This window comes from Meriones unguiculatus, chromosome 6 (genome assembly GCF_030254825.1).
Source record: "Meriones unguiculatus strain TT.TT164.6M chromosome 6, Bangor_MerUng_6.1, whole genome shotgun sequence".
Classification (NCBI taxonomy): Eukaryota; Metazoa; Chordata; class Mammalia; order Rodentia; family Muridae; genus Meriones; species Meriones unguiculatus.
In genome coordinates this window covers 78,415,052-78,442,376 of record NC_083354.1, presented here as the reverse complement: position 1 = coordinate 78,442,376, position 27,325 = coordinate 78,415,052, and the positions used below count along the sequence as shown (strand labels likewise).

The 27,325-nt window shown below is 35.7% G+C and overlaps 1 protein-coding gene across 8 annotated transcripts in view; it reads left to right on the top strand.

Annotated features, from left to right (window-relative positions):
- The window catches only part of Erbin (erbb2 interacting protein), a 101,926-nt gene that overhangs the window by 28,359 nt on the left and 46,242 nt on the right, over positions 1-27,325 (top strand). For 7 of the 8 annotated variants that reach the window (XM_060385671.1, XM_060385668.1, XM_060385675.1 and 4 more), the window contains exons 3-10: positions 37-234; positions 2,384-2,501; positions 18,272-18,350; positions 20,069-20,158; positions 21,460-21,516; positions 24,233-24,296; positions 25,526-25,600; positions 26,347-26,491. In XM_060385671.1, coding sequence (XP_060241654.1) covers positions 46-234; positions 2,384-2,501; positions 18,272-18,350; positions 20,069-20,158; positions 21,460-21,516; positions 24,233-24,296; positions 25,526-25,600; positions 26,347-26,491 — 817 coding nt within the window. In that variant the 5' untranslated portion in view covers positions 37-45. Of the gene's footprint in view, positions 1-36; positions 235-601; positions 1,265-2,383; positions 2,502-18,271; positions 18,351-20,068; positions 20,159-21,459; positions 21,517-24,232; positions 24,297-25,525; positions 25,601-26,346; positions 26,492-27,325 lie in introns of those variants that run through there. The other variant, XM_060385670.1, reaches the window with a different exon arrangement.

The window sequence follows — 27,325 nt, the reverse complement described above, 5'->3', positions numbered from 1 at the left end:
TATACATTTTGATTTGTTTTTATCTACATGCTACAGCATTTAAAAATGACTACAAAACGAAGTTTGTTTGTGCGGTTGGTACCATGTCGCTGTCTACGAGGGGAAGAGGAGACCGTCACTACTCTAGATTATTCTCATTGCAGCTTGGAACAAGTTCCCAAAGAGATTTTCACCTTTGAAAAAACTTTAGAGGAGCTCTATTTAGATGCTAATCAGATTGAAGAGCTTCCAAAGGTATGCTGACACTGTCAATTCTATTAGGTAATGTCTGTGCATAGAAGCTTGCATTCTTACCTTGTTGTGTTGTGTGCTTCCATGTATTGCTGTAGTCTTTCTGCAAGCACAGTTCAGAATGGTACACATTTTAAAGCCTTTGTTTACGTTGCTTAAGTACTTGTGTTAAGTATATAATTTTATTTTTACTTATCGCATATTAAAACCATTTAATAAGTATATACAACTTCTGGAGTCATTAGATTTAGCTAGACAAAGAAAATTGAACTTTTACTGTCTTACTGTAATTTCTGTAAGCCTTTTATATGCATTGTTATAATTGGGGCTAATTGTCATTTCAATTACCACATCATGCTTTTATGGTTTTCTAATTTTTTTAGAAGTGGGAATCTGCTTGCTTCCATTTTGTATGGAATTGATTTGTAGAATATGCATCTCTGAAATCTAGTGACAACTGCCAGGGAAAGACTGCTGCTCTGAAGTGCTTTCTCAGATTGCCACTTTATTTTTTAACTATGCTCTTTTCTGTTATTATCTGCATTTTCCTATTTTATGAAAGAGGTGCAGCAGCTTTAAATTACTTGTTAGGGTCTATAACCATCCAAATGGCAGTTTGCTTTCTTGTTTCAAGACAGGGCCTCACCGTGTAGACTAGGTGTTCGCAACTCTCAGAGATCTGACTGCCCTTGCCTTCTAAGGCTTGTTGGTATGTACCATATGTGCCCTTTGAAGCTGTAAATGGAGACTTGAAATTGGTGGCTTAAAAAACAGGTTAGAGTTGGGCATGATGGTCCCTAAGGGAAGTTCTCCAGTTCAAGACTGTCGACCTACACAGTGAGTTCTGTCATGGCCTGATCCATATGTATAGTAAGACCTTGTTTTCAAAACCAACCAACCACAGCCACCAGCGAACGATGTAATGTATGTTTTCAGAATCCTGAAAAATAAACTGGAATTTGGACTGTGAGATTTAGAAAATAAAATGAAATTACTGGATACAAGAATTTCTGATGAACAAGAAATAATTAGTGTAAGTATGTATGATACACTTACACTAAAAATTTGTTTATCTGAAATTCAAATTTAATTGGAAAGCCTGTCTTTAATCCAGCAACCCTAATTGTATTATAACAGATAATAAAGTATGTTGCAGATGCACCTTGTTTTATGAAATAGTTGTTTTAGGTTTTATGTTTGTGAGCATTATGGATGACAGTATTTAAAGGCTGTCAGTATTTAATACTGATGATCCAGTACTAAAAATATTTTAAAGCTACTGCTGTCCTAGGTAGTGAATTTTTTTCAATTTATTTTTTTGTTTATTAAAATTTATTCACTTTGTATCCCAGCTGTAGCCCCCTCCCTCGCTCCCTCTTTTCCTGTGTCCCTACCCCAGTCCACTGATAGGGAGGGTCCTCTTCCCCTTCCATTGAAAAAAAAATTTTTTTTAACTTTATTGAGAGAGGATCTCACTTTGTATTCTAGGCTAGCTTCAAACTTCATTGTAGCCCTCCTGCCTCAGCTTCCCAGATCTGGGAAATTATAAGCTTGAGCCACTATGCCCTGTTTATTCTTGGTAGTTTTGTAGAGAGGTCTATAACAGCTCTGGAAAAATAGTAAAGGTCACCAGTTACATGGTTGTGAATCACACCTACAGTGTGATTGTAGCATATGTTATACTTACTGTTCATCATTATTATGTACACCAACAAATCTGTTCTTTTTCCATGACTAGATCTCTGACAATATGGAAAACCTAGATTAGTCCTAAGTAGGATCTTAGTCAGGAGGCCTGTACAAGAGAGATGCTGACTGTAATACTACAAGTAACTGAACTCAGACTTAAAACTTATATAGTTTTCAAGGCATGCTCTTCCATATGGATTTTTTTTTGGAATGAGTTTGATTGAAAGACAAGCTCCAGAGCTTATAATATGTAATAGCCATCTTATGCTTTGACAGCTTCAACAGAAAATGTAGTCATATGTATTTTATATACTTATTCTCACTGTGTGCAGTTTTTCTAGGTTAGACGTGTGGGTCATTCTAAGTGATTCAGGTTTATTCAGATCCACAGTAACATACCCAGAATAATAAAATACCTAAAGAAATGTAAAAGATAATAAAAATTCTTCTTTTTTTTCTCTAGCAACTTTTTAATTGCCAGTCTCTACATAAACTAAGTTTGCCAGACAATGATTTAACAACATTACCAGCATCCATTGCAAATCTTATTAATCTCAGGGAACTGGATGTCAGCAAAAATGGTAAGTTCTCCAAATTCTTGTCTTTGGAGACATATTTCATTGTTAGGATTTCTGTTTTCCAAATGTTTAAAAGTCAGATTGTAATATATTAGCTTAATCTAGAATCCATTCTACATAAATATAAAAACATGTTTCCCATTTCAAAAGTTTTATGATGCAGTAAAATTTAGTGTCATGTCCTTGGCTTAGAATTTATTTATAAATATAAAATCTATGATACCTCAAAACAGCTGGAAAATAAGTAGACTTTAAGTATATCATAGTCCACGTTGTGCAATGAGCCTTTCAGACTGAAAGCTGATACCCGGATCAACGTCTTAATCTTCGTACTTCCCTTACCCTGTCTAGCTCCTGCCAACTACTATTTTACTTAATGCTTCTTTGAGTTTGTCCCTTTATAAATGATTAGTTCTCTTTTCATTTTTAATGAAGGGTATTTCACTGTACACATATACTGTGTTTCCTTTATTGACTAATTTATTCATGGAAGTTCAGGTTGATTCTACATCTTAACTATTGTGAATAATACTGCAGTAAGCATAGGCATGCAGACCTTTATTCTCTTTTCCCTCAGAAGTCACGTGGCTTACAAGACAACTGTATTTAAACTCTTATCTATTGCTTATTTGGTTATGCAAAGCTTTATAGTTTTATGTAACTGGTTTATTTTTGTATTTTTCTATCTTTTTGGTGTCATATTTTAGAAAACCATTGCCTAGGATTCCTCTGCTTCTTTTCACAGTTATCTAGTCTTGTGCTTTGAGTTCTATTGTCTACCCAGGGACATCTGCTTTCTTCCTTGTGATATGTTCTTCGTACCTTTGTTGAAATCAATAGACTATCCATACGTGGATTTATTTCTGGCCGTCTGTTCTGTTGCATTGGTAGTCGTCTGTTATAGCAGTACCATATTCTTTCATTATCAGAACTTGCAAGTAATATTTTGAAGTTAAATGGTGTGAGGCCTGTAGCTTTGTTCTTTTTATTCAAGATTACTGTTGATCCAGAGTCTCTTGTGATTCTCTGTTAGGATTATTTTCTTCTATTCTTTTGAAAAATGTCAGAATTTTGATAGTACATTGAATCAACAGGTCACTGAATGGCTTGAACATTGTAACAGTTCTGTTCCTTCTGATCTGGAAACATGGAATGTCTTTTTTCATTTATTTACAGTTCTGGTTTCTTTCATCAGAGCTTTGTTGTTTTTAGTATAATTCTTTTTTTTTGATGTTAGGTATTACACATAGGATTGCCTTAGAAGAAAATTTGATAGGTTATTGTTAGCATATAGAAATATAACTGAGTTCTAGATGTTCCATTTCAATATGAATCCTTTTCATTTCTTTCTGTTCTCTGATTGCTCTCGTTAGGACTTAGTACAAGTAATTTTAATGACCATATAGGTACAACTTTCTCTGAGAAGTACACCACAGGTGATTATGCTGTGGTGAGCATTATAGAAGTAGTCTTTTTAAAAATCAGTTTTAAATTTTTTTAAATTACATAATTCTCTCCCTCCAGTCCCTCTTATTTAATCTTCCCCTTTCAAATTCATGGGTACTTTTTCCTAATTGTTCTTACATAAATATAAATACAGCCTTCTTAGCCTATTTGTTATTTGTGTGTATATGACTTTAGGGCTGACCATTTGATATTGGATAACCAATTTGGGGTCTCTTTCTTGAGGAAGACTTACTTTCTTTTCTCTCCCTTCCTTTCCCTCCTTCCCTCTTTCCCCCCCTCCTTCCTTCCTGATTTTTAATACAGAATTTCTCTGTGTTATAACCCTGGCTTTGTAGACCAGGCTGGCATTGAACTCACCTGCCTCTGCCTCTCTGAGTGCTGAGATTACAGGCGTGCGCCTCTGCTCCTGGTTGTCTCTGTATTTTTTAGTTGTTTGTAGAATGCGCGCACGTGTGTGTGTGTGTGTGTGTGTGTGTGTGTGTGTTTATGACTAGGGGGTTGAGACAGGGTTTCTTTACATAGCTCTGGCTGTGCTGTCACTGACTATGTACACCAGATTAGCCTCAAACTCAACGAGATCTGGTCTCAAACTCACAGAGATACACCTGCCGCTGACTCCCAAGTGCTGAGATCAAAGGCCTGTGACACCCCAGCTAGTCTCTGAGGCTCTTTGTCTAGGGTTGAGGTCTCATGGGTTTTTTTTCCTTTTTGTGTGGTCTCTGTTGCAAAGGGAAGATTCTTCTTTGATGAGGAATGGGGACTGTAGGCATAGGAACAAATAATTAGAGTGTAGCTAGAGATCATGCTAGTTTATTAAAGTGGCAGATGTAGGTTCTCCTTCAAGATCCATGACTTAACTAGCCCTGGGTCTTTGGGAGGCTCTCCATTGTCAGGCATGATTTCCCTCTTGTTGAGTGGTTCCTAAGTCCAATGAGAAAGCTTGTACCACGGTATGAGTGCTGCTACTGCATCCTTACCGTTAGCTGTCTTGCTGGTTGTGTATATGGTTTCTTAATCTAATCAAGCAATGGTAAACGTGGGGTGTATGGGAATGCTACTTGGATTAGAATACAGTAAATGTTTGCTTAGTAAGTAGGAGGAAGTTCTGTGCTGTTTTTCCCTGCTGTGACAAGATACCTGAGAAAATGTCATAAAGAGCCAAGATTTATATTTACTCATTTCTACAGTTTGAGATATACATGGTTTCCTGCCTCATTGCTTTCCGCTGCTGGTGGTACAGTACATCATAGGAGGAACATGTGTTGGGAATCTGATCATCGCAGGCAGCCAGCAAGCAGACAGAGAATGGAGGAGTGCCTCTGTAATAATATTTTTTATCAACTGTGCCCTACCTACCTAAAGGGTCTACAGTCTACTAACAGTCAATAAACCTTTAGTATACAGGCCTGTGGAAATATAATGCCCAAATCATAAAATGTTCTTTAAAATTATTACAGGAAATAATAGTATATAACATAGTAAATATATAAGCCAGTAACAGTGATCTGGCAGTATGTGCTGTTTTTAACTGTCAGGCTAGAGTTTTCTCTGATAGCACAGGTTTGTTTACACCAGTATCACCACATATACATGAGTGATACATTGTACTCAGACATTGGAGCCTACCTCAGCTTTTGACAGTAAAGTTTTTTCCAACTGCATTGTGATAGCTTACTGTTGCTTGTGTGGTTGACATTGACTGAAACATTGTCATGCATGACTCTACTGTGCTGAATAGACATAGTGACAGTAGGGATCTTTGTCTTGTTCCTGATTGTAGGAGGAAAGCTGTGAACTTTTCATTGTTGAATATGCTGTTTAAGTTGTGAAATTATATTGGGTTTTTATTAAGTTGAAAAATAGAACTTCTATCACTGATTTGTTTGACTTCATTTCGAAGTTATAAAAACTTCAAAATAGTAATTGTTTTTGCATTTGAAAGATTTTGCTTTCATGTCCTACTAATGAGGCATGTATAGATTCGTAAATAATAAATTATTAACAAATACAGAATTTTGTTAGCTTTCTATACCTAGCATAGAAGACAATATTTAAATTTTTTTAAACTTTCAGAAAGGGGGAGAAGAAAAAGTGAGGTCTTAATTCTTTTTCTTGAAATTATTTTAATGAGCATATATTTTATAATTACAAAAAGGAGTGAATCACATGAGAATAACTTTTTAGTGCTCTAACTTAAAATATGACTTTCATTAAGCACTAAATAAAAAAATAGTTTAAAATATTTCCTTTCAACATTTGGGAACAAATCCTACCAAATTAGTGCAGCAGCATCCTCAGACAGTACATAGTAATCAGATCTCTAGTTTCAAGGTCACTTTTTGTTCTGATATGAGCATGTAGATGTAGACTTTCTTTGTGTTGATTCTCATAAATTTTAGGACTCCTGTGCTTCATTCTAGGATGAACTATAATAGTCATGTTCACCTTGTATTCACAAAGAACAGTTAACTTTGGCAAGTCACTAATTATTTACCTACACCAAAAAAACTAAAGTAAAAATATGCATATGCATTTATTTATTAAATGCAAGCTATGTAAAGAATTCCATATGTCCTTCATATGAACAATCCCTATAAAACATTAGGTTGCAAGTTATAGCAAAAATGATTACCTTGACACTGTTACTGTTTTCATTAATAAGTCCATTTTAAGGCTTTGATTTATTTATTCATCTTAGGTTCAGGTGAAGTTTCTAGTGGTTACTGCTCCGCAGAATAGCCAGTAGATTTTGGCTGTATCTTAGCTACTGCTGTAATATTGTGAGGAGAAACCATGACCAGCTTATCAAAGAAAGCATTTAATTGGGGGTTTGCCTACAGTTGTAGAGGGTTAGGCCATGATGATTGTGATGGGGAACTTGGAGGTTGGAGGCAGCCAGGGCTATGGAGTAGGTAACTAAGAGCTTTACATCCTGGTCCTCAGGTAGCAGGCAGAGAGAGCAAAACTGGGCCTTCAGTGAACCACCCCCAGTGATGCATCTCCTTCAGTAAGACCCCATCCTCTAATCCTTGCACTGACTGTGGACCCATCATTCAAACATGACGTGCCTCTTGGGGGGGGGTCATTCTTCTTCAGACTACCATAAGCTGTAAAGATAATATCTGTGTTGAAGAATAGATTAGTTGGTAAAGTGCATACTGCTCGAACATGCATCTGAGTTCCATTCCCAGCACCTATGCAGAAAAGCCTGGTTCTGTGGTGTGAGCATGTAGCTCCCACACAGAGGAGGTACAGACAGGTGGATAACTGGCGCTCACTGGCTAGAAAACCTAGTAGCAAGCTCCAGGTCCCAGAGGGAGGCTTCCTTGAAACGAAACAAAACAAAAAGCATTGTACAAACCATACTCACACCCAGAGTGGAGGACTCACTATTTACTTTTACTATAGAATCATTTAACTTTATGGCTTAATCTTTAATGTTCCATCTTTTAAGAAAAATATGTTTTAAATACATTTATAGTTTTTGTTTGATTGGATTCATTATTAAGGATATCTTGGGAAATTTTTTTTCTTTGCTCTAAAAATTCATCCTCGGGGCTGGAGCAGTAGTGCAACAGGTAAGAATACTTGCTGCTCTTAGAAAGGACCTGAGTTCAGTTCCCAGCGTTCATGTGGTTGTTCACAACCATTCATACCTCCAGTTTGAGGGGTTCTTATCTCCTTGGGTACCAGCCACACAGCACACATGGTCCATACTTAAATGCAGGCAAAATACTCAGACACATAATACAACAAAAAAGTTAATTTAAAATTATCCTTAAGACTTGAAAAAATACTCCTGTATTCACAGGTTGTTAGCATTTTTCTCCCTTTTTTATCTTGTGTTTATATATTTAAATTTATCTAGAAAAAAGTATTTATACTTGTTCCTTATATAAAATTTGTTTCTGCTGAATCTATAAATTTAAGTTGCAGCCACCATAAATTTAATCTCAAATGCTGGAATATGCATCTCCTAATACAAAAACTGTAAAATCAGTATTCACTGTCAAAAACTTGACATCATGCTTTTCATATTGCCCCCTTTTTACTACTTTAGCCCTTTTCTTTTTGTCCTCTCCGTTAAAGATCTTAGTGCTTAGTAGTTGTGTCTCTTTTTAAATCTTGAACAGTTTGCCTGTCTTTCATACTATTTTTTAAGAGCCCTGGACAGTTGGTTTTTTATTTGTGATGTTTTTTCAGAGTTTGGTTCAGGTTAAATAAATGTCTGTCATGTGAAAAATTTAAAGAATGGTGTGGATTAAAAATTTTGTTTTGTTTCCTGGGTCTTTTTTGTTGTTTGTTTGTTTTTCGAGACAGAGTTTCTCTGTGTGTCCTTGGCTTGCTTGGACTCACTTTGTAGACCAGGCTGGCCTCAAATGCACAGAGACCCATCTGCTTGTGATTAAAGGCATGTTCCACTGTGCCCTGTTCCTTCCTGTCACATCTTTACATATGTTGGTAAGTTATTTAAACCAAAGCATTGGGAATTTTGGAATTTATTTGATTTTTAGAATTTATAAAATCTGCAACCTGTGGTCTTTTTACAGAGATCTTAAAGTATTAGGAAGTGTTCTGGAAATAGAGCTCAGTTACTAGAGCACTTCCTTGGGTTAGATCCTCAGCACTCAGTAAAATGGGTTGTGTTTAGGCACTGAAGTATCATTCTGTTTGTGTTCTAGACTTTCATACAACATAAAGGCTGATAACACTAATGCAGTCATGGCAGGCTGGTAGCCTGTGGGAAGTCTCTGCCTTACCAGTCAGAGCAGTTTTGTCTGTTTTATTTTGTTCTTGCTAATATCAAACACTTGCTTAAATGGTTCTTTGAGCTCATGAGTATTTTTGAAGATTTAGAAAAAAACATTTCAAGTAAAATATTAGAATAAGTGTTTAAATAGCATTCTTCTTTGAGAATTGACATTAATGCTGACAAACTCTTGCAACTACTGTTAGCTAAAATAATGAAATTGACGTGTTCTTTATTTTTCTATTTAATTACTCTCATTTCCTTGTATTTTGCTCATTCTTTATATTTTTCTTTTTTAGTTTTTTTTTTTTAAATGTATATATTTTTTATTTTTTGGTTTTTGGAGACAGGGTTTTGCTCTGTAACAGAACCCTGGCTGTCCTGGACTCACTTTGTAGACGAGGCTGGCCTCAAACTCACAGAGATCTGCCTGCCCCTCCTCTCCTTTTCCCTTGAGTGCTGGGATTAAAGGTGTGCATCACCAAGCCCAGCAATATATATTTTTATTTGTGTATTTATTTTGAGACAGGGTCCTATAGTGTATTGTAGACTGGCCTGGAGCTGACCCTATAGACCAGAATGACATCAAGCATGGTAGTCCTACCTCCTTTGAAGCTAGGGTCACAGGTGTCTGGCCCTGTTCCCAGCCCTCTGCTTTTCATCTTTAACTGATTCCTGAATGAAGCTACAGTTTATTGTTAGTGAATAAAGTTGAGGAACAGATAAGACTATGATAATGTCAGACCTGTTACCTTGTTTAATACTTTCTGTTCATTCTAATTCCTTATGGTAATCATTATAAGTGATGTAATTAACGAATTTTACATACTGGGAGCTAGAGTGATAAACTTGTAATATTTAACCCTAATGTGTATATTTTTACCAATCTGCTTTATGAAAGAGTCAATATAACATCCATTTGGAGGTAAACCAGTGTGGCTGGTTGGATGAAATTTGAATTTTGTTAGTTGGACTTTTGATTGCATGATATTTTATATAAATAAAAGGTTAGTATGTATCCTCATTTGCTTTCTGTTGCTATGATAAACACTATGACCAAAAGCAACTTGGGAAGGAAATGGTTTATTTTAGCTTATACTTACAGCCCATTATCAAAGGAAGCCCATACAGGAAACCTGGAGGCAAGAACTGAAGCAGAGGCCATAGAGGATGGCTGCTTACTTGCTCTCCATGACTTGCTCAGCCTGCTTTCTTAAACAACCCAGGACTACCTGTATAGTAGTGGCACTGCCTACAGTGATCTTGGCCCTGCCATATCAGCCATTAATTAAGAAACTGCCATAGACGTGCCGGCAGGTCAGTCTATGAAGGCCATTTCTCAGTTGTGAGGTTCCTGCTTCCCAGATGACTAGTTTGTGTAACGTTGATAAACCCTAACCAGCATATATGATCTTATCTTACTGCCACTAAAATTCTATTTAGGGTTTGTTTTAACCACCATCATACATATAGATGTGTTTTATATTCTGAGAAGAGTTTGTTTTTTTCAGTTTTAACACTAAATCTAAACTTTTATATCTAAGATATAGTGTCCTTTTAAGTTTTTATATCAGTTGTTTAATATTTGAGTATATCTTAACATACCAGGTACCATTTTGAGGTTTTAGCTCTTATTCTCTATTTGGAATGACTAAGGAAACACTGTGGGCACTTTATTATTAATAACTTCAGCAAGTTGTATTTGTTTATTTAAAAAGCCAAAAAACTTGGACATATAATTGTTGGTCTTTTATGTACTTCTTCCTGTGTTTTCAGGTGGCCAGGTAGTATGGTTTCTGCTTAAAGTACTTGGGAGTGTGGTTGAGATGGCTTAATTGGGTAATGTGTTTGCTCAGTAAACAGGAGGATTGCCAGTTTGAACAGAACACATTTAAATTGGAAAAGAGGTATTTACATGATTGAAAAATTTAGGCTTTCAGTGAGGAAACCCTAAACATGAGAATTTAATTGAATCAAAAATATATATAAGACATAGGATTTGGGCTTTAGATTTCAGTTTGCTTAGTAATTTTAGGGAAGGTTTAAGAGAAAGAGAGTTTCCCAATTGAAATGCTATCTTTCGCTGTGAATGACTATCTTAAACCTTACTGTAGGACAGACTCTAACAAGGGTAAAGCTATCATTGGTTAAAATACAGTAATCGTGTCTTAACTGGAATAAGAAATGCTTCATACTTCTTGGTTTTGACAACAGTCATGCTTTGTCTTTGTTTTGAATTGATTACAGATTTGTTTGTGTCTTGCTCTATTACGCTTACAGAGTGGCCTAGTCTGATACTAATGTCCTGTGAAGTAGTTTAGCAGAACATTAATTTCTCCTTCTTAATTGGCTAGCTAATTTTCCTAAGACTAGCCATCCATTGATGGTTGAAACTGAGAATTAAGTAGGTTGTGACAAAATTCCAATTAGTTTGCATTTATAAGAATAAAATGAGCTGACTCTGTGTCATTGGCATGTGGGACATCCTATAGCAACTTTGGAATTCTATATAATACCACCACTCATGCAAAGCCTTGGTTCTTCATTGTATCCCACAATGGAATTTTATTCAGAACAACCTAGTATAAAGAGCAAAGTTAGAGTCTATTAAGAAGATATTTTTAGCTGAGAGGTGCTGGTACATACCTTTAATCTCAGCACTTGGCCTCCCAAGTGTTCATACCTTTTGCCTCCCAGAGGCAAAGGTTTCTGGCCAGTCAAGGCTTCACAGAGAAACCTGTCTCAAGGGAAAAAGAAGAGAGGGAGAGAGAAAGAGAGAGATTTTAAACAGATTTAAGCACACTGATTAATAAAAATATAAGCACTCAGAAGGGACAGAATATACCCAAGTATGAATATGGACTTCTCTAGACAGTCACACCTAACTGTATCAGCAATTGAAATACATATATATATATATATAAATAAAATTTCAGTGGCTTCTGAAGCAATTGAGATACATATATATATATATAAACATAAAATTTCAGTGGCTTCTGAAGCAATTGAGATACATATATATATATATATATACATAAAATTTCAGTGGCTTCTGAAGTTTTACTTCAAAAGGTTTTGGAGAGGCCTTTATTCCCTCTTATTTTATTGTGTATTTTTATGTGTTTGTGGAGGCCTGAGATCATTCAGATTCAGATATCTTCAGTCATTGTCTTTAATTTTATTGAGACACAGTCTTTTTCTGCAGCCTTGGCTGCCCTGGAACTTATTATGTAGACAAGGCTAGCCTAGAACTCAGAAATCTACTTGCCCCTGCCTCCTGAGTTCTGGAAGTAAAAGTGTGTGTGTGTGACCATATTTGGCTCTGTCTTATTTTTTGAAATGCCTTCTCTAACCGAATGTGGAGGTTACTGGTTTGGCTCGACTGGCTGGCCAGCAAACCCCAGGGTTTTCTTATCTCGTGCTTCTCCGCATAGAACTAGAAGTGTGCATACAGCTTTTTTATGTGGGTTTTGTAGATCTGAACTCTGGTCTTCATGCTTGTGTGGCAAATGAACCATCTTTCCTTTCTCTTCTCCTGTTTTGGAATGTCAGATCCCAGGGTAGTTGCTGAAGTGCCTTGCATAGAGTAATCTGAAAGGTTGGGCAGGAGCCTTAAGACATGTCTTTTAAGCAGGGTATGGCCACTCATGCCTATAATCTCAGCATTTGGAATGCTGAGGCATGAGGATGACATTGTTTCTAAGCCAGCCTAGGCTTCACAGTGAGTCCAAGACAGCTTTGATTACAGAGTGAAAACATTCCTTAAACAAACAAACAAAACATATTCAGAGAAAGGACACATCTTTTACCATAAATGGAGTGTCTTGTGAGATTCGAACTTTTTTAGGTTTTATCTGTGAAAAGACAAAGGTCATACTTGGTTATATGTGATTAGGCCATAAACACGATTCATTGATATTTTAGTATTACTTGAAATATCTATAGAAATACTATGTAGATAAAAATTACAGCAACTTTTCTTAATTGTCTTGGTTAAAATCTTATCTGTAGGAGCAGCAGACTATAGCAAAGCAAAAGTTATTGTCTAAATATAGTAATCAAGAAAAGAATATTTAGGGGCTGAAGAGATGGCTCAGTGGTTAAGAGCACTGGCTGTTCTTCTAAAGGACACAGGTTCGATTCCCAGCACCTACATGGTGGCTCACGTAATACCCATGACTGTCAGTAATACCCATTCCAAGCCATTTGACACCTTAACACTAATGCACATAAAATAAAGTTAAAAGAAATAACGAAAAGAATGTTTAGCATTTTGAGGCATTTGGGAGCTTCTCTCTTTTGTTCTCTTAATTTTCTCCATCTGTGTAATCTCTCCTAGACTAGGTAACACTTGTACTGTGCAGGTAAGCCTCTTTGAGAATATGATTTGAAAAAGTAAGGAAGTTTGCCATGTATGTAGGTATGTGAAATAAGTGCACCAGGAAGAGAAAATAGCTGGTATAAGCTAAATGAGATTATATTAGGAATAAAGAAAGAGGTTGTGATTTGGAGAAACTGATGATGTGCCTTGTAGGCATTTGTATGCACATTGGTATTTAGGTTTAGCTATGTATATTAAGAGTCTGTGAGTATACAGCTGGAAAACAAGCAATTCAAATACAGTTTTAGTCTTGGAGATAATAGTGGTAGATGTGGGCAGACTGTAGTTATCCTCGAAGGTAGCTCAGTATTTCATGAGGGACTGCATGTAAATGTGAGAAGAGTTACAAATGACCTTACTGATTTTTATCATGCAACTGGAAAGACAAAGATTGCTGTCAGCTGAGATGGAGGAATTGTTAGGTGCAATTTCAACTCAGGAATAATTTTCAATTAGTTTACTAAGAAACAGGTTTCTTTATGTCATTTTCAAAATCTTTTTTGTTTTGATTGAATACCCCCAGCTCTAAGATACCTTCCATCTCCTTGCTTCTCTTTTTTTTCTATCTGTATTTTATTACCCACAGTATTCCTCCTTCCACATTAATATCTCATGTTCTATGGCCTTCTCCCCTTCCTAGGCAAGGGCTTCTTTACAATTAGTAGCTGATATTTGGCAGGTTGTAGTAGCTCATGCTGGTAGAATACGCTGTAAAGGAGTAAGCAGGAGGCTCAGGAATTAGAGGCCAGCCTGAACTATATATTTTGGGCTGGAGAAATGACTCATCCTGGACCAGTGCTCATAATCACCTTTAACTGCAGTCCCAGGGAATCTGATGCTCTCTCCTCTGGTCTCCAGACACTAGGCATGTGTGTGGTATACATGCAGAGGAAAGAAACACCTATACATAGAAAATAAAAGAACACTGAAAGCTGGTATTTGACTATGAGAGAGAACAGATGTCCTCCTGAGTATGGGTTACCTCGTTTTATGCTTTCTAATTCTTACCATTTCCTAAAGATTTCATAACCTTAATTTTTTGTCTATGTGGCTGAATAAAATACTTTTGTATATATTCCCCACATTGTTATCATCCATCCATTTGCTGATGGGAATCTGGGCTGATTCTGGTTCCTTACTATTGTTAAAAGATCAGTGATGAATGTGGAAGTGCAAGTACCGCTGAGTAGGGTAAAGATCCCTGTGGGTATATATGCCCCAGAATGTGTATCGAGATTGAATGGTAGTGTTGTGTTCAGTGTTTGAAAAGCTTCTAAACAGATTACTGTAGTGACCATATCTGTGAATAAATTTCTTATTCCTTTGCCCCCATGCCCTCACCCACATTTCTTTTTTTTTTTTTTTTTTTTACTTTGAGACAGTCTTCAGTAGCCCAGGCTGACCAACAACTTACTATTCTCCTACCTCTACCTCCCAAGTACTGGGATTACAGGTGTGTGTGTGTGTGTGTGTGTGTGTGTGTGTGTGACTACTCTCACTTTCTGTGGTACTGGGGATCAAACTCAGGGCTTTGTGTGTTCTAGGCAAAGGCTCTAGCGTTTGAGCCGCATCCTCAGTTCACATTTATATTCTTGATGGTAGTCATTCTGACTGGAGTGAGGTAGATCTCAAAGTAGTTGTAGTGTATGTTTCTTTGATGGGCATTTGTATGTCCTTTTAGAATTGTCAGTTCAAGTCATTGACCTACTTACTGTTTGCAGGTTTGTGTATATGTTTATATTAATTTTTTTTCTAATTATATATTTCTAGATATTCAAACAAGATACTCTTGTTTGAAGTATGGCTGACAAAGATTTTCTCTTATTTTCTAGGCTATCTCAGGAATTCAGGCTTTTTATTTGCTTGCTTTCTTTCTTGTTTGAGATGCCAACTTCGCATCCAGTTATTTTTAAGAGTATGGAGTTAAGTCATAGAAACAGTTCTAGAGGTATGCATTTGAGAATTGTCACTATATAGATGGTATGTATTGGCTAAGATCAGGTACATTCACTAAGGTTATAAGCATGGAGGAAAGCCCAAGGAATGAAGCCTGGTTATACCTTAAAGTTGTAAGAGAGCTGTAAGAGTGGGAGAATGGACAAAAGGTAGTGAGAATGAACTTTATCTGTGGTATTCTTTCTACCCTAGTAAATAGTAAAGTATGGTAAAATAATTTTCTTTACTACACATGTGAGGGGGGTGTGAGAGAGGATGAATGTATGTCTGTCTTTGTACATGTGTGTTTGTGTAGAGGCCATGGGTTGAAGTCAGGCGTCATTCTCAAGCACTGTACAGGAATGAAGGCCTGACTGTGGATCTCCAGCACTCGTGGAAAAGCTGAGCACAGAACCACGTGCCTGTAGGGAAGTAGAGAGAAGAAGAAGCCAACATCAGCCAGCTCCAGGTTTAAAGAAATTTTCTCAAAGAAGTGGACGGCAGCTGAGAATGATACCATTATCTAGACTTCCGAGGCAGTGACTTTATTGTGGTTGCTTATAGAAGTATGGGTGCTTGGACAGCTGCATTGCCAAAATGCTGGTGACAGCTCATGAAAGGCTCATCACCTGGCTTCCTGCCCAGCTTGTACGGAAACTCCACTGGAGTGTCCCCTTCCCCAGTGATTAATCACTGTTCTTACATAATCTTGGGGAGAGGCTTGCCCCAAGATTGTGACTCTTCCAAAGTTTGGTGAGCCTTCTAAGTGTAGGCCCTTCATTGAAAGTCTCAGTTTGGAGGAAACAGCTACACAACCTATCTGCCTTGTTTCTGCAGATAACAAAAAACTATTATTTATTGTGGATTTTTCAAATAAATAAAACCATACATTATATGGCCTTTTGTGTCTGGGTTCCTTCCCTTAGCGTAGTATTTTCAGGACTCATTCATATTTTACCATATATTAAAATTTCATAGCATGAACATACTACATTCTACTCGTTCTGTTTATACATTCATCTGTTACTGGGTACTTGGGCTATTCTAAATAGAATGAACATTAATGTACAATATTTTATTTGAACATGTTTTACATGCTCTTATGTATATATCTAGTGGCATAATGGCTGGGCCATTTGTAATTCCATATGTAACATTTTTAAAGATTTATTTATGTAATTTATGCTTATGAATGCTCTATCTGAATGCATGCCTGCATAACAGAAGAAGGCATCAGATCTCAGTACAGGTGGTTGTGAGCCATCAGGTGATTGCTGGGAATTGAATTCAGATCTCTGGAAGAGGAGCCAAGGCCCTTAATCATTGCGGCATCTCTCAAGTCGATATATGTAACATTTTGAGAAACCACCAAATTATTTTCCACAAGGGCTATGTGCTCTTACCAGCAGTATATATTCTCAACATCCATACTGGGATTTGTTACTTTCATGTGCTACGTTTAGTCAGGTCTCTTAAGACAGATTTCTCCACCTAGTTTCTTTCCTTTTTGATAATTAATTTTTACGATACTGGCCATTTCTTTAACAGTTTCTCTGTCCTCCCCCTCTTTCTCTCCATCTCTCTCTAGTTTTTTGAGACAGGGTTTCTCTGTGTAGCCTGGGCTGTCCTGGACACTCACTTTGTAGACCAATCTGGCCTCAAACTCACAAAGATATGCCTGCTTCTGCCTCCCTGAGTGCTAGGGTTACAGGTGCGCGCCACCGCACCTGCAGCAGTTCTCTTAATGTGAGTTTCTTTGATGCCTCCCATCATTAAATTAAAGTTGTAGGTTTTTGTATTTTTTTTCTCAGTTTCTGCACGATGAGGCTAACTGGTAACTGCTAATAATTCTAAAGCAGCAGTTCTCAACCTGTGGGTTGCGATCCCGCAGGGGTTACATATCAGATATTTATGTTATGACTCATAACAGTAGCAAGAATGTAGTTGTGAAGTAGCGACAAAATAATTTGTGGGTAGGAGTCACCACAACATGAGGAACTGTGTTAATCTACTAAGTTTTTAATATATTAGTGATTTTTTTTTCCCTTTGGTGATGCTAGGGACCAAACCCAGGGCCTTGAATATGTTAAACACATATTCTGTCACATGCAGTTCTTTGGTGAGTTTTGATTAAAATAATTTGCTAGTTGTAGATTTTGCAACATTCATTTTATCATGTAGAACTGCACTCAGTGTTACAGTAAGTTTTTTTATATATAGAATCTTCTTGATAAGGTCTTAAATAACCTTATAGTGAAAACTTACTGTGTTAGTGATGGAAACTATGTAAAATTCATTTGAGAAATGCTTTTTGAAAGTTCCTAATTAGTGTTCTTTTAGAATTGAGTGATACTAGTACTTAAAATTGGTCTGTAGTCTGCTGCCAGTTCACAAATTATTTGTTCCTATATTTTTGGTATGGTAAGTGAAGGAAATAATTATGTGCTTAAAATCTTTCATCAAAATTTGGTATCATCATAGTAACTTTTAAAGGTCTTTCAGTTAGACAGGTCTATAACAGATTGGGAATTAAAATGAAATCCTTTGTCTTGCTTGGTCTGAAGAACATGCAGAAACCAAAATGTCTAGTAGTTTCTTGAAACGTACAAATGACAGTAGGCAGAAATCACTGTGGTTCTTAAATAGTTATTCTGTAAGTGTTGTCACTAGGTTAGGTGAAGTATGAATGTTGAGAAAGGAAAGGAATGACGTATTAGTAAGATATGAGAATTATTTTAAGTATGGACACTACTGCCTTAGGGTGCAACTGCATTTTAAGGTATATCTCATCCAGATTTTCACCTCTTTACCTATGGCTTTGTTTGCAGCTTTGTTCCTTTATGCTAGGGACCAGCTCAATATGGAGCCCACCACTTTAAAAACAGTTTTCTTCTCTCCCAAGGAAAAAAATAGAAAACTAAATGTTCTGCATTTTGTATCTTTATCATTAATCAGTTAGAAAAAGTACTAATTTCCAGAAGTGCTAAATAAAAGGAAGAAAAAGTAACTAAAGTATGTAGCAGTTATAAAAAGATAAATAAAAGTAAGTTAAGAGTCTCGGAGACAGATTGCTGTGAAAATGGCTTGATTTGCATTGTTGTCAGTTTCCTGAGTTTTTTCTTAGTTGGTAATTAGTTTCTGAATCTCCACATGACTTTATTATTATTTTGGCCTTTCTAACACATATTTTTCAAGACTGATATATTTCTAATGTATTCTATTAATTTGCTTGTTTTCTAGGAATACAAGAATTTCCAGAAAATATTAAAAATTGTAAAGTTTTGACAATTGTGGAGGCCAGTGTAAATCCTATTTCTAAGTAAGTCTTTCCATTGAATTACAAGCTGCTTTTTTGACTAACAATTTTAAAGCAATAACAATTATATAGTAGATGGAGAGATTTAGGGGTGTGTGTGTGTGTGTGTGTGTGTGTGCTCGCGTGTGTGCGCGCGCGCATGTCTGTATGTCTGTGTACCATACGCAAGCCTCTCCCACATACTCCTCTGTCTCTTGCACACTCTCCTCTCTGTCCTCTCCTCTCTCTCTCTCTTTCTCTCTGTGTGTGTGTGTGTGTGTGTGTGTGTGTGAGAGAGAGATTTCTATGTTTTGGCTGCATATGTGGAGCTTGCCTGCATGTATGTCTCTGTACTACATGCATGCATGGTGCCTATGGAGACCAGAAGAGAGCCTTGAATCCCTGGCACTGAAGTAATAGACAGTTGTGAGCCATTCATGGGTTCTGGGAATTAAACCTGGATTCTCTAGAAGAACAGCTATTGCTCTTAAACCCTAAGCCATTTCTCCAGCTCCACAGAGATTTCAGTTTTAAACACTTTCTAATAATCTTTCTTACCCACTTACTACAGATACAAATTTGAGATCTGAAAGAATGTGAATACTCTAGATCTCAGTCACTGTAAAAAGTGACACTAAAATTTGTGCATGGAATCAGATGGGCCACTTTCAAAACAAAAGAGAAAAAACTGACGAAAAAGGCAGGTGATACACATATCCCTGAGGGAATGTGTTCTTTTATAATAGTAGTGTCTATAAACAAAGGCTTTCTTACACCAAAGGGGTTAAATTTTGCAACATTGAAATGTTAATGCTAAGGAAAAATAGAATGAAGCACAACTTAGTATAACCATGTTAAAAGTATAACTAGAACCATTATTCCATGAGAAGTTTTACCAAAAATGGAATTGCTTTACTTGGTGTTGAAGATGGTGGAATGTTGTGAGGTAAAAACATTATTCAAAGTGTGATATGTCTTACTATGTGGGAATTCATGCTTGTGATAATCCAGGACAAACACCTAAAGATGAAATATATACTCATTTGAATTTTTTTCTAGCATCAAGTTTTATATCTGTAACTTGTTTTATAAACAGATGTGAATAGAAGTGTAAAATAAGAACATAAGTTCTTATGTGTCCTTAGTCTGTCATTCACCTATTTGATTTTTTTCTTTAGTATAAAGCTCTAGAGCCCTAATCATTTATAAATTAGTTGAAACTGAAAATAATAGATACCCGGTGATTCTTAACAGTTGGCTATTTAATCCTTGGGGGACATTTGGTATCATTTGAGATTTTGGTTTTTACAGTGGGAGAGAGAGGCAGTTTATAGCTTAACATACAATAGGACCAGTTTTCACCACAAAGAACCATTCATCTTGCTGTATTGTTAGTGTTTAGAAATTCCTTATATAGTCCTTTTATTTTATGTTGGATAAAAGTCTGTTTGAGACATTAAATGATTCATAGTTAATGTCCTACATATAGTTCTGTTTGTGGCTCATTCTAAATGTAATATTTTGTGTAGATTTCATGACACTAAGACATTTTATCTTTTTACAAAGACATTAATTTTACAACAGGTAAATTGTTACAAAAAAAAGACAGCTTAATTTAAAAGTGCAAAGGTAACTTATTTCTTGAGAAGCTATCTCTATTATACAAATTCTGAGAGAAATTTTTGGTAGGAGACTGACATCTTAAATATGTACTTAATTTAATTCTTTTATATTTTATATAGGCTCCCTGATGGGTTTTCTCAGCTGCTAAACCTAACCCAGTTATATCTGAATGATGCTTTCCTTGAATTCTTACCAGCTAATTTTGGCAGGTAAATTATATTATTCTAAAGACATTTATTTTGTTAGCTTCTGTCAAGTTTTTACAACTGCAAAATACTTTAGTAACATTTATTAATTACAGTTCATAGGCTTTTCTTTTGTAATTATTTCCAAGCATAGCAATTCTTATAGTTCCTTTGAATTATTTCCACTTGGATTTACTGTAAATGGCAAGTTTTCTTTTAAATGCTGTGTAAGCTGCCAAGATGAGATATTTTAATGGGAGTAGTACCTCCTTTTTTTTTTGAGTAGTACCCTTTAGTTGAGAGACTAAATGCTGCGTTATCATTAATAAAATTCTGAAGTGACTTGACAATTGCTTTATCTGTTTTTCCCATGGGAATCAAAGTTTCTAAGAACAGGAAATCTCTGAGGTCTTTCTCATTTCTCTGTGCCCACTCTCAAGGGTCAGGAGTCTTTTTTTCCTTCATGGTCCTTAATGTTCCTTTATTTATTTCTGCTTAGATGTGTGCATTACTGTTCTATAATCCTAGAGTGGTAAGCAGTTTTATAGGTATTTTTTTTAGTAAACGACATAAAATTTTTCCTAGAGGTGAAAATTAGGAATTTGTCACTTTGAAAATGTATTAAACTAGCTTGCCTGGGTCCAGTGAGAAGGCTGTGCTGGTGAAGGCAACTGCCATGCAAGCCCTGCATCCTGAGCTTGAAACTTGAAACCATAGAAAGGTGGAAAGGAAGAACCGACTGCATAAAGTTGTTTTTTGAGCTTCACATGTGTGCTGTGGTACATGAGCACCCACACATAATGCACATACAATAATAAGAAATAAAAATGTTTTTAAATTGCACTTGACGGTGGTGGTGGCGGTGCACACCTTTACTCTCCAAAGGCAGAGGCAGGCGGATCTCTTGAGTTTGAGGCCAGCCTGGTCAGGGCTGTTACACAGAGAAACTCTATTTCGAAAAACAAACATTTCTTTTTTCTCCTTTTAATTTTGAAGAGCAGAGTGTTATTTGTTGTTTGGTTGGTTATTTTGGATTGTTTTTGTTTTAATCAAGGTCTTACTATGTAACTCCTACTGGCCTAGAACTCCGTGAAGATCAGGCTGGCTTTGAACTCACAGAGATCCACCTGCCTCTTCCTCCAAAGTGCTGGGATTAAAGCTGCACCACCATGCCTAACTCTATTACATTTTTTTCCTTCTTTCACATTTAACATTACTTTACATGTAGTAATTACTTAATGTTGCTGCTTTATTTAGAAGTGGCATTAGTTATTGCAATTTCTTATATTTGATTCTTTTGTCTTGATTTGCTTTTTATTTTACAGATTAACTAAACTTCAGATACTAGAACTTAGAGAAAACCAGTTGAAAATGTTGCCTAAGTAAGTCTTACGCGGCTCCTTTAAAATCCAATTTAGATTTTTAACCCTTAAGTCCTAAAGCAGAGTTTTATATAAAATATGAGTATGTGTTATTTTGAAAGACATGCTTTTACGTGATTCTTGGTATGAAATACAAAAATGTACAGCTCTGTTGTTGGTGTTCATATGGTAGTGTAATAACACTTTCATCCCTCTTGGAACCACACACAGCCTTATATGTGACACAGAAGTAAAATATTAAGTAAATCTGAGTCTCAGAGAGATTCTATGCTAGAGTTCAGACACATCATTCAGAGTGATTCATGAGCTCTTCATATGAAGTTTTATAACTACACAACTTTTTCTATGGCTTTATAGTCTTGTAAAGTTAGAAATGAGTAACTGGTTCTTTAATATAAGATAACATCAAGAAGATACGGTGCCTTTAAGAGCAAATAGTAATTTAAATGTATTTAAAAGACAGATTCAAAATAGACTGTAGTCTTTGGCCATTTGCTAAACAAATACTAGAACCTTGAGTGCATCACTATATAGTTTAGTAGTTAATCTATGGTTAAACATGATCTACCATCCATATTTAGAAATTAAATTTCAGGGGGCTGGAGAGATGACTCAGTGGTTAAGAGCACTGTCTGCTCTTCCAAAGGACCTGGGTTCAATTCCCAGCACCCACATGGCAGCTCACAACTGTCTGTTACACCAATCCCAAGTGATCTGGCACCTTCACTCTAATGCACATAAAATAAATTAAATAAATTATTTTTTAAAATGGAATTTCAGAGAGCATACCTACAGGCATTAAATTTTCTCTGATTGTTCTTACTTCATGGTGGGTATTAACTAATTTTAATGTATCTTTTTTTCTGTTATACTCTTCTTCTTAGATACACATCATGCATATATACCCTTCCATATGATTATATGTTCTTGAGGGCAGAGACCATATTTGATTTTCATTACAAGTTAATATATTAAGCCTAGTGGTTGGCTTTATTATGCTGATGAAGTTTGTAGTTGTGCTAATAAGTATAAATTAGAAAAGCGTTCATATTCTGATTTTATGAGGTATGTAATACTGATTTGGTACTGGCTTAATTCAAAGCTCTACTGGGCATGAAGAGATGTGAAAAAGCTAAATAAAGAATGTTTATTTTAATAGCTACTGTGACAAATGCCTTATAAAAACTTTTTTTCTTTATTCAAGTGTTTTACCACAGTAACAAGAAAAGTCACTACCATAGATACTTTCTAACTAGAAACTTTGACAGAAAACAGATGTTCAGTTTTGTTTATTCTCTCTCTCTTTCTCCCCCCTATCATCCCCTCCTCCATGTGTGTTTGTGTGCGTGTGTGCACAATCACTTGTGCCATAGTTTGATTATGGAAGGCAGAGGATGAGTTAATAGAGTGTGGGCTCTGGAAATGAATCCAAATGTCAGGCTTGGTGTCTTCCTGTTGACACTGTGTTGCTCTGATGCAGACTTTGAGGAAAGGTTTTATTGTCCTCACAGTGTGCTGTGTTTCTTAGAGTTGGCTGATCCCTGGCTTTTGGCCTTGTGGGGAAGCAGCGCACTCTTGGTGAGATAGAAGAAACAATGACATTTTAGGAGTAAAAAGAAAAGCAAGAGTCGAATGGTAGAGTTCCAATGGCTCCTTCTTTGCCTTCCTCCAATCTAACTTTCTCCCACAAGACTCCTTTTGTAAAGGCTCCCCCACTTCTGAGTATACTACAGAGTAGGGACCAAACCTACAACATATGGGCCCAGAGGGGACATAGAATGTGCAGGTTTTAGCTTATGGACCTTCTCATACCATAGGCAATTCAATATATTTTAACTCTTTGGAGATTCAGTTGGTTATAAAAATGAATTTGTAAATTTTTTTCACTTTTTAAAGGCTATATGCTTAAAATGTTTGTAAATTTATAAGCTATAAATACAAAGGACATGATTTCAAATATTAAGATACTTATGTGCACTTCGATGATGTGACCAGATTTGAAATTTTATAAAGCAGGTATGTGTGCTTGCGTGAGTACAGAGTGAGAGGGACTCAGTCCTCTCCTTTCACCAGCTAGGTCCTGGGAATAGAACTAACACTGTTAGACTTGGCAGCAAGTGTCTTTACCCACCGAGCCATCTTGCAGACTCTGTTTTGTGATTAAAACAGTGGGAAAACTTGTTTTAATGTACAGTTAGGTGAAACTTCATACTGCCTGAAGGTTTCTGAAGGGCACTGACAGTGTTTGAAGGGCAGTTTAATTTCTTCTTGAATTAGGAAGCATGTTATTCTTTTTTTTTAATGTTATTTTTGTATGCATTTTTTTCCTGAGGTTTCTGAAGTGTACAAATAAAATCAAAGTTGCCAATAGCAACAGAGTTAAATGGCGATTACTTGTAATGCACTTTCTCTTTCTGTCACATACCTGTATTACCCCCTTTTAAAATCTGCTTTAAAACTTTTACTAGAACACTGTCTGTGAGTGAGTTTTTCCCATGCTCTGCTTCTTAATTTTGTACCCTTGCTCAAAAGTAACAACAGCATCATCTCTACAACCCCTATTGCTTTAATGTAAACTTACTATCTAATTCTGCTTGTGTTCTTAACAAAACCTTTGAAAAAAAAATCTATTATATGTTTTTAACCATGAGACTTGAAAGTTTCTGTATAATTGATGTTTTGTATGGTTAATTCTTTGTTACTCCGTTGTCAATAGAACCATGAATAGACTGACCCAGCTGGAAAGACTGGATTTGGGAAGTAATGAATTCACAGAAGTGGTAAGTCCTGTAGTCTCACTAACCATGAGTCCTGAATTTGATCAGGGTCACAATGTGGAAGTGTTTCTCTTAAAAATTAGGTGAAACTGCGTGTGCTTTAAAAAAAAAAATTAACTCAGACTCTCCAGTCTAGTGGAAAAATGAACCAAAGGGAAACCTGACAAATGGTTAGACAAAATAGAAAATTAATGAGAAGTCTGTGGAAGAGATAACTATATATATATTTGCTTACACTAATATATAAGCAAAATATCTGACAGCTTACAAGTGGAGGGAAAACCCAGTAAATGCAGCTGATGTGACCTAGCTCCAGATTTTACTTAATAGTTAAAAGGGAAGTTGTTGAGAAGAAAACAATGATTTTTGAGTTTGCATTGAGATCTTTCAGTTAGATTTGTTCTCCGTATTCTAAGTGAACTGTATTGGAATGGATAAGTGTGCACTTTTTTTTTTTTAATTTAAGTAAATTTTTTAAAATAGGTCAGAAAATAAACCAGATAGCTTTTTTACAAAATGGTTTTTATTTAACTATGAAAATCATATTTAAATTTTATGTTTACAAGTCTGTTCAAAATTATGGCAGCTTTCAAATGATAGTGTTGAGAGCATGTTCTGGAAATCAAACTTAGGTCCTCAGAAAGAACAGCCAGTTCTTTCAGCCACTGATCCATCTCTCTAGCCTACATTTTCATATTCTAATTTAAGATGAATTCTGATGGATTTCACTGTATTTTCAAAGATTTACTTTTTTTCAAAGTTATACTTTTCCACAACTAGTCCCAGGAGATCCAGTACTCAAACCTAGTTCTTCAAGCACAGGGTATGCAAGTGGTGTACAGACATACATGAAGACAAAACACCTATACATATAAAATTAAAAATAAAAATTAAAAATATGCAAAAGTACTGTAGAAAAAGTATAAGGTATCCCAAGTACTACAGTTTTCTACTGGCTACGTTTGAAGTGCACAAAACCCACAAGAGAAATTCTTGCTCTCAACACTATTATTTGAAAGCTGTGTGCCATGCCTGGCACTTAAACAATTTTTATATAATTCTACTTTTGTGGAATGTGGTTTCCCATTGATGATAGCAATAGTGTCATACAGAAGGGCACACCTTGACAGTATTTCCCTCTCCTCTCTGTTAATGTTTCTTGAGGCTTCTGGAGCCAGATACAGATGGAGATCAACAAATTAACTGACTTTTTTCCCCTCCTGTCCAAACAGCCTGAAGTACTTGAACAACTAAGTGGATTGAAAGAGTTTTGGATGGATGGTAATAGACTGACTTTTATCCCAGGGGTATGTTTATGAAATTTTCATTTTATTATTGTCTCTCCTTTTAGTGTTTGAATTGGACATTTAAGTTATTTTTAATCATTTAGTGAATATTTTACTGAATTTGTTGCTAAGCAGTTTGAAACAAATTATACATTTTAAAATCCATGTACACATTCTTAATTAAAATCTGGAAACTCCCATACAAATTTTATTAAAAAATAGTCTTTACCACTGAAAAAAAATCATTCTATTAATACCCATCAGATTTATACTAAATTCAGTTTTTCCAGAAATAGTTACACTAATATGATTTCTGCTTTGTCAACTGAGAAATTATATGCTCTCATATCTAAAGAAGACACAAGACTATCTCCATTCTATACGTGATGAGTATTTCCACAAGAAAACCATCACTCTGTTGACTAAAATTAATACTTTTTTAAAACATGTATTTGCCTGTATTTTATGTGCATTGGAGTTTCACCTGCATGTATGTCTGTGTGAGTGTGTCAGATCTTGGAGTTACAGACAGTTGTGAGCTGTCGTGTGGGTGCTAGGATTTGAACCTGGGTCTTTTAGAAGAGCAGTCAGTGCCCTTAACTGCTAAGCCATCTCTCCATCTTCTAAAATTAATCCTTAGCTTTATTATTAAATGTCTGGCTTCATTTAGAAAACATTAACATTATTAATTAAAGCTTGGCATTCTTATAACCTAAAGTTTAAAATTATTTGATATAATAATGGTAGTTTCTGTTTTTTACTTATAGTTTATTGGTAGTTTGAGACAGCTCACATATTTGGATGTTTCTAAAAATAATATTGAAATGGTTGAAGAAGGAATTTCAACATGTGAAAACCTCCAAGACTTCCTTTTGTCAAGTAACTCCCTTCAGCAGCTGCCTGAGACTATTGGTATGTACTGCTTTCAAAACAGTTTTTTTATTATTATTATTATTATTATTATTACTTTTTTATTCAAGACTTTCATAGAAGCGTAGTTCTGTTACTAATGTTTCATTGTATTACCACATGAAATACTACTTTGAAGTTTTCTTGATATTTTCCATTGCACAATTTACTACTTTACTGTTGTTACTGTTTTTATTTATCCTAAGGAAATTTTACTTTATAACTTTAGTAAATTCTTTACAAAAAAAGCTGACCTACTCATTTTTCTTAGATTCCTAGCCCTTATGTGGAAACTATAGTTATTTCATTATTGGTTGATAGATAAGGAAACAGAAGAATTTTAAAGAATTTATGATGGATCTACAATTCGTGGTCAGTTGTTTTGAAATTGTTTGATGATGTATTAGATAAATCACTTTGAAAAGTCTAAAAACTTAAAGGCCATGTAACAGAAAGGTGAAATATTTTATATATTTCTCAGTTGAGTTATACCAGTTGTTTTACAGTCAAGATATATTTTCAGATTCTGTTTTCATTTAATCAGCATTTTAATATTTGAATTACAATGCTTTTATTTACATATACTATTTTGTTATATAGTGGTAAACAGGCTGTGGTTTTTTTATTAACTCAACAAATTGAGGTTAATTCTTCTCCATGCCATGACACTGCTTTTAAGAATGTGAACAGTGCAGACGAAGTGAAAAATACGGACAAGATGTCCATTTTCTTGTGTAGGTTATATTTTAGTTGGAGGGTGGGTGAGTAGTAAACTAGTTATTTTTCTGGTAGGTTAAACAGTGCAGTGAGGGCTGGGGAGATAATCCGTAAAGGACT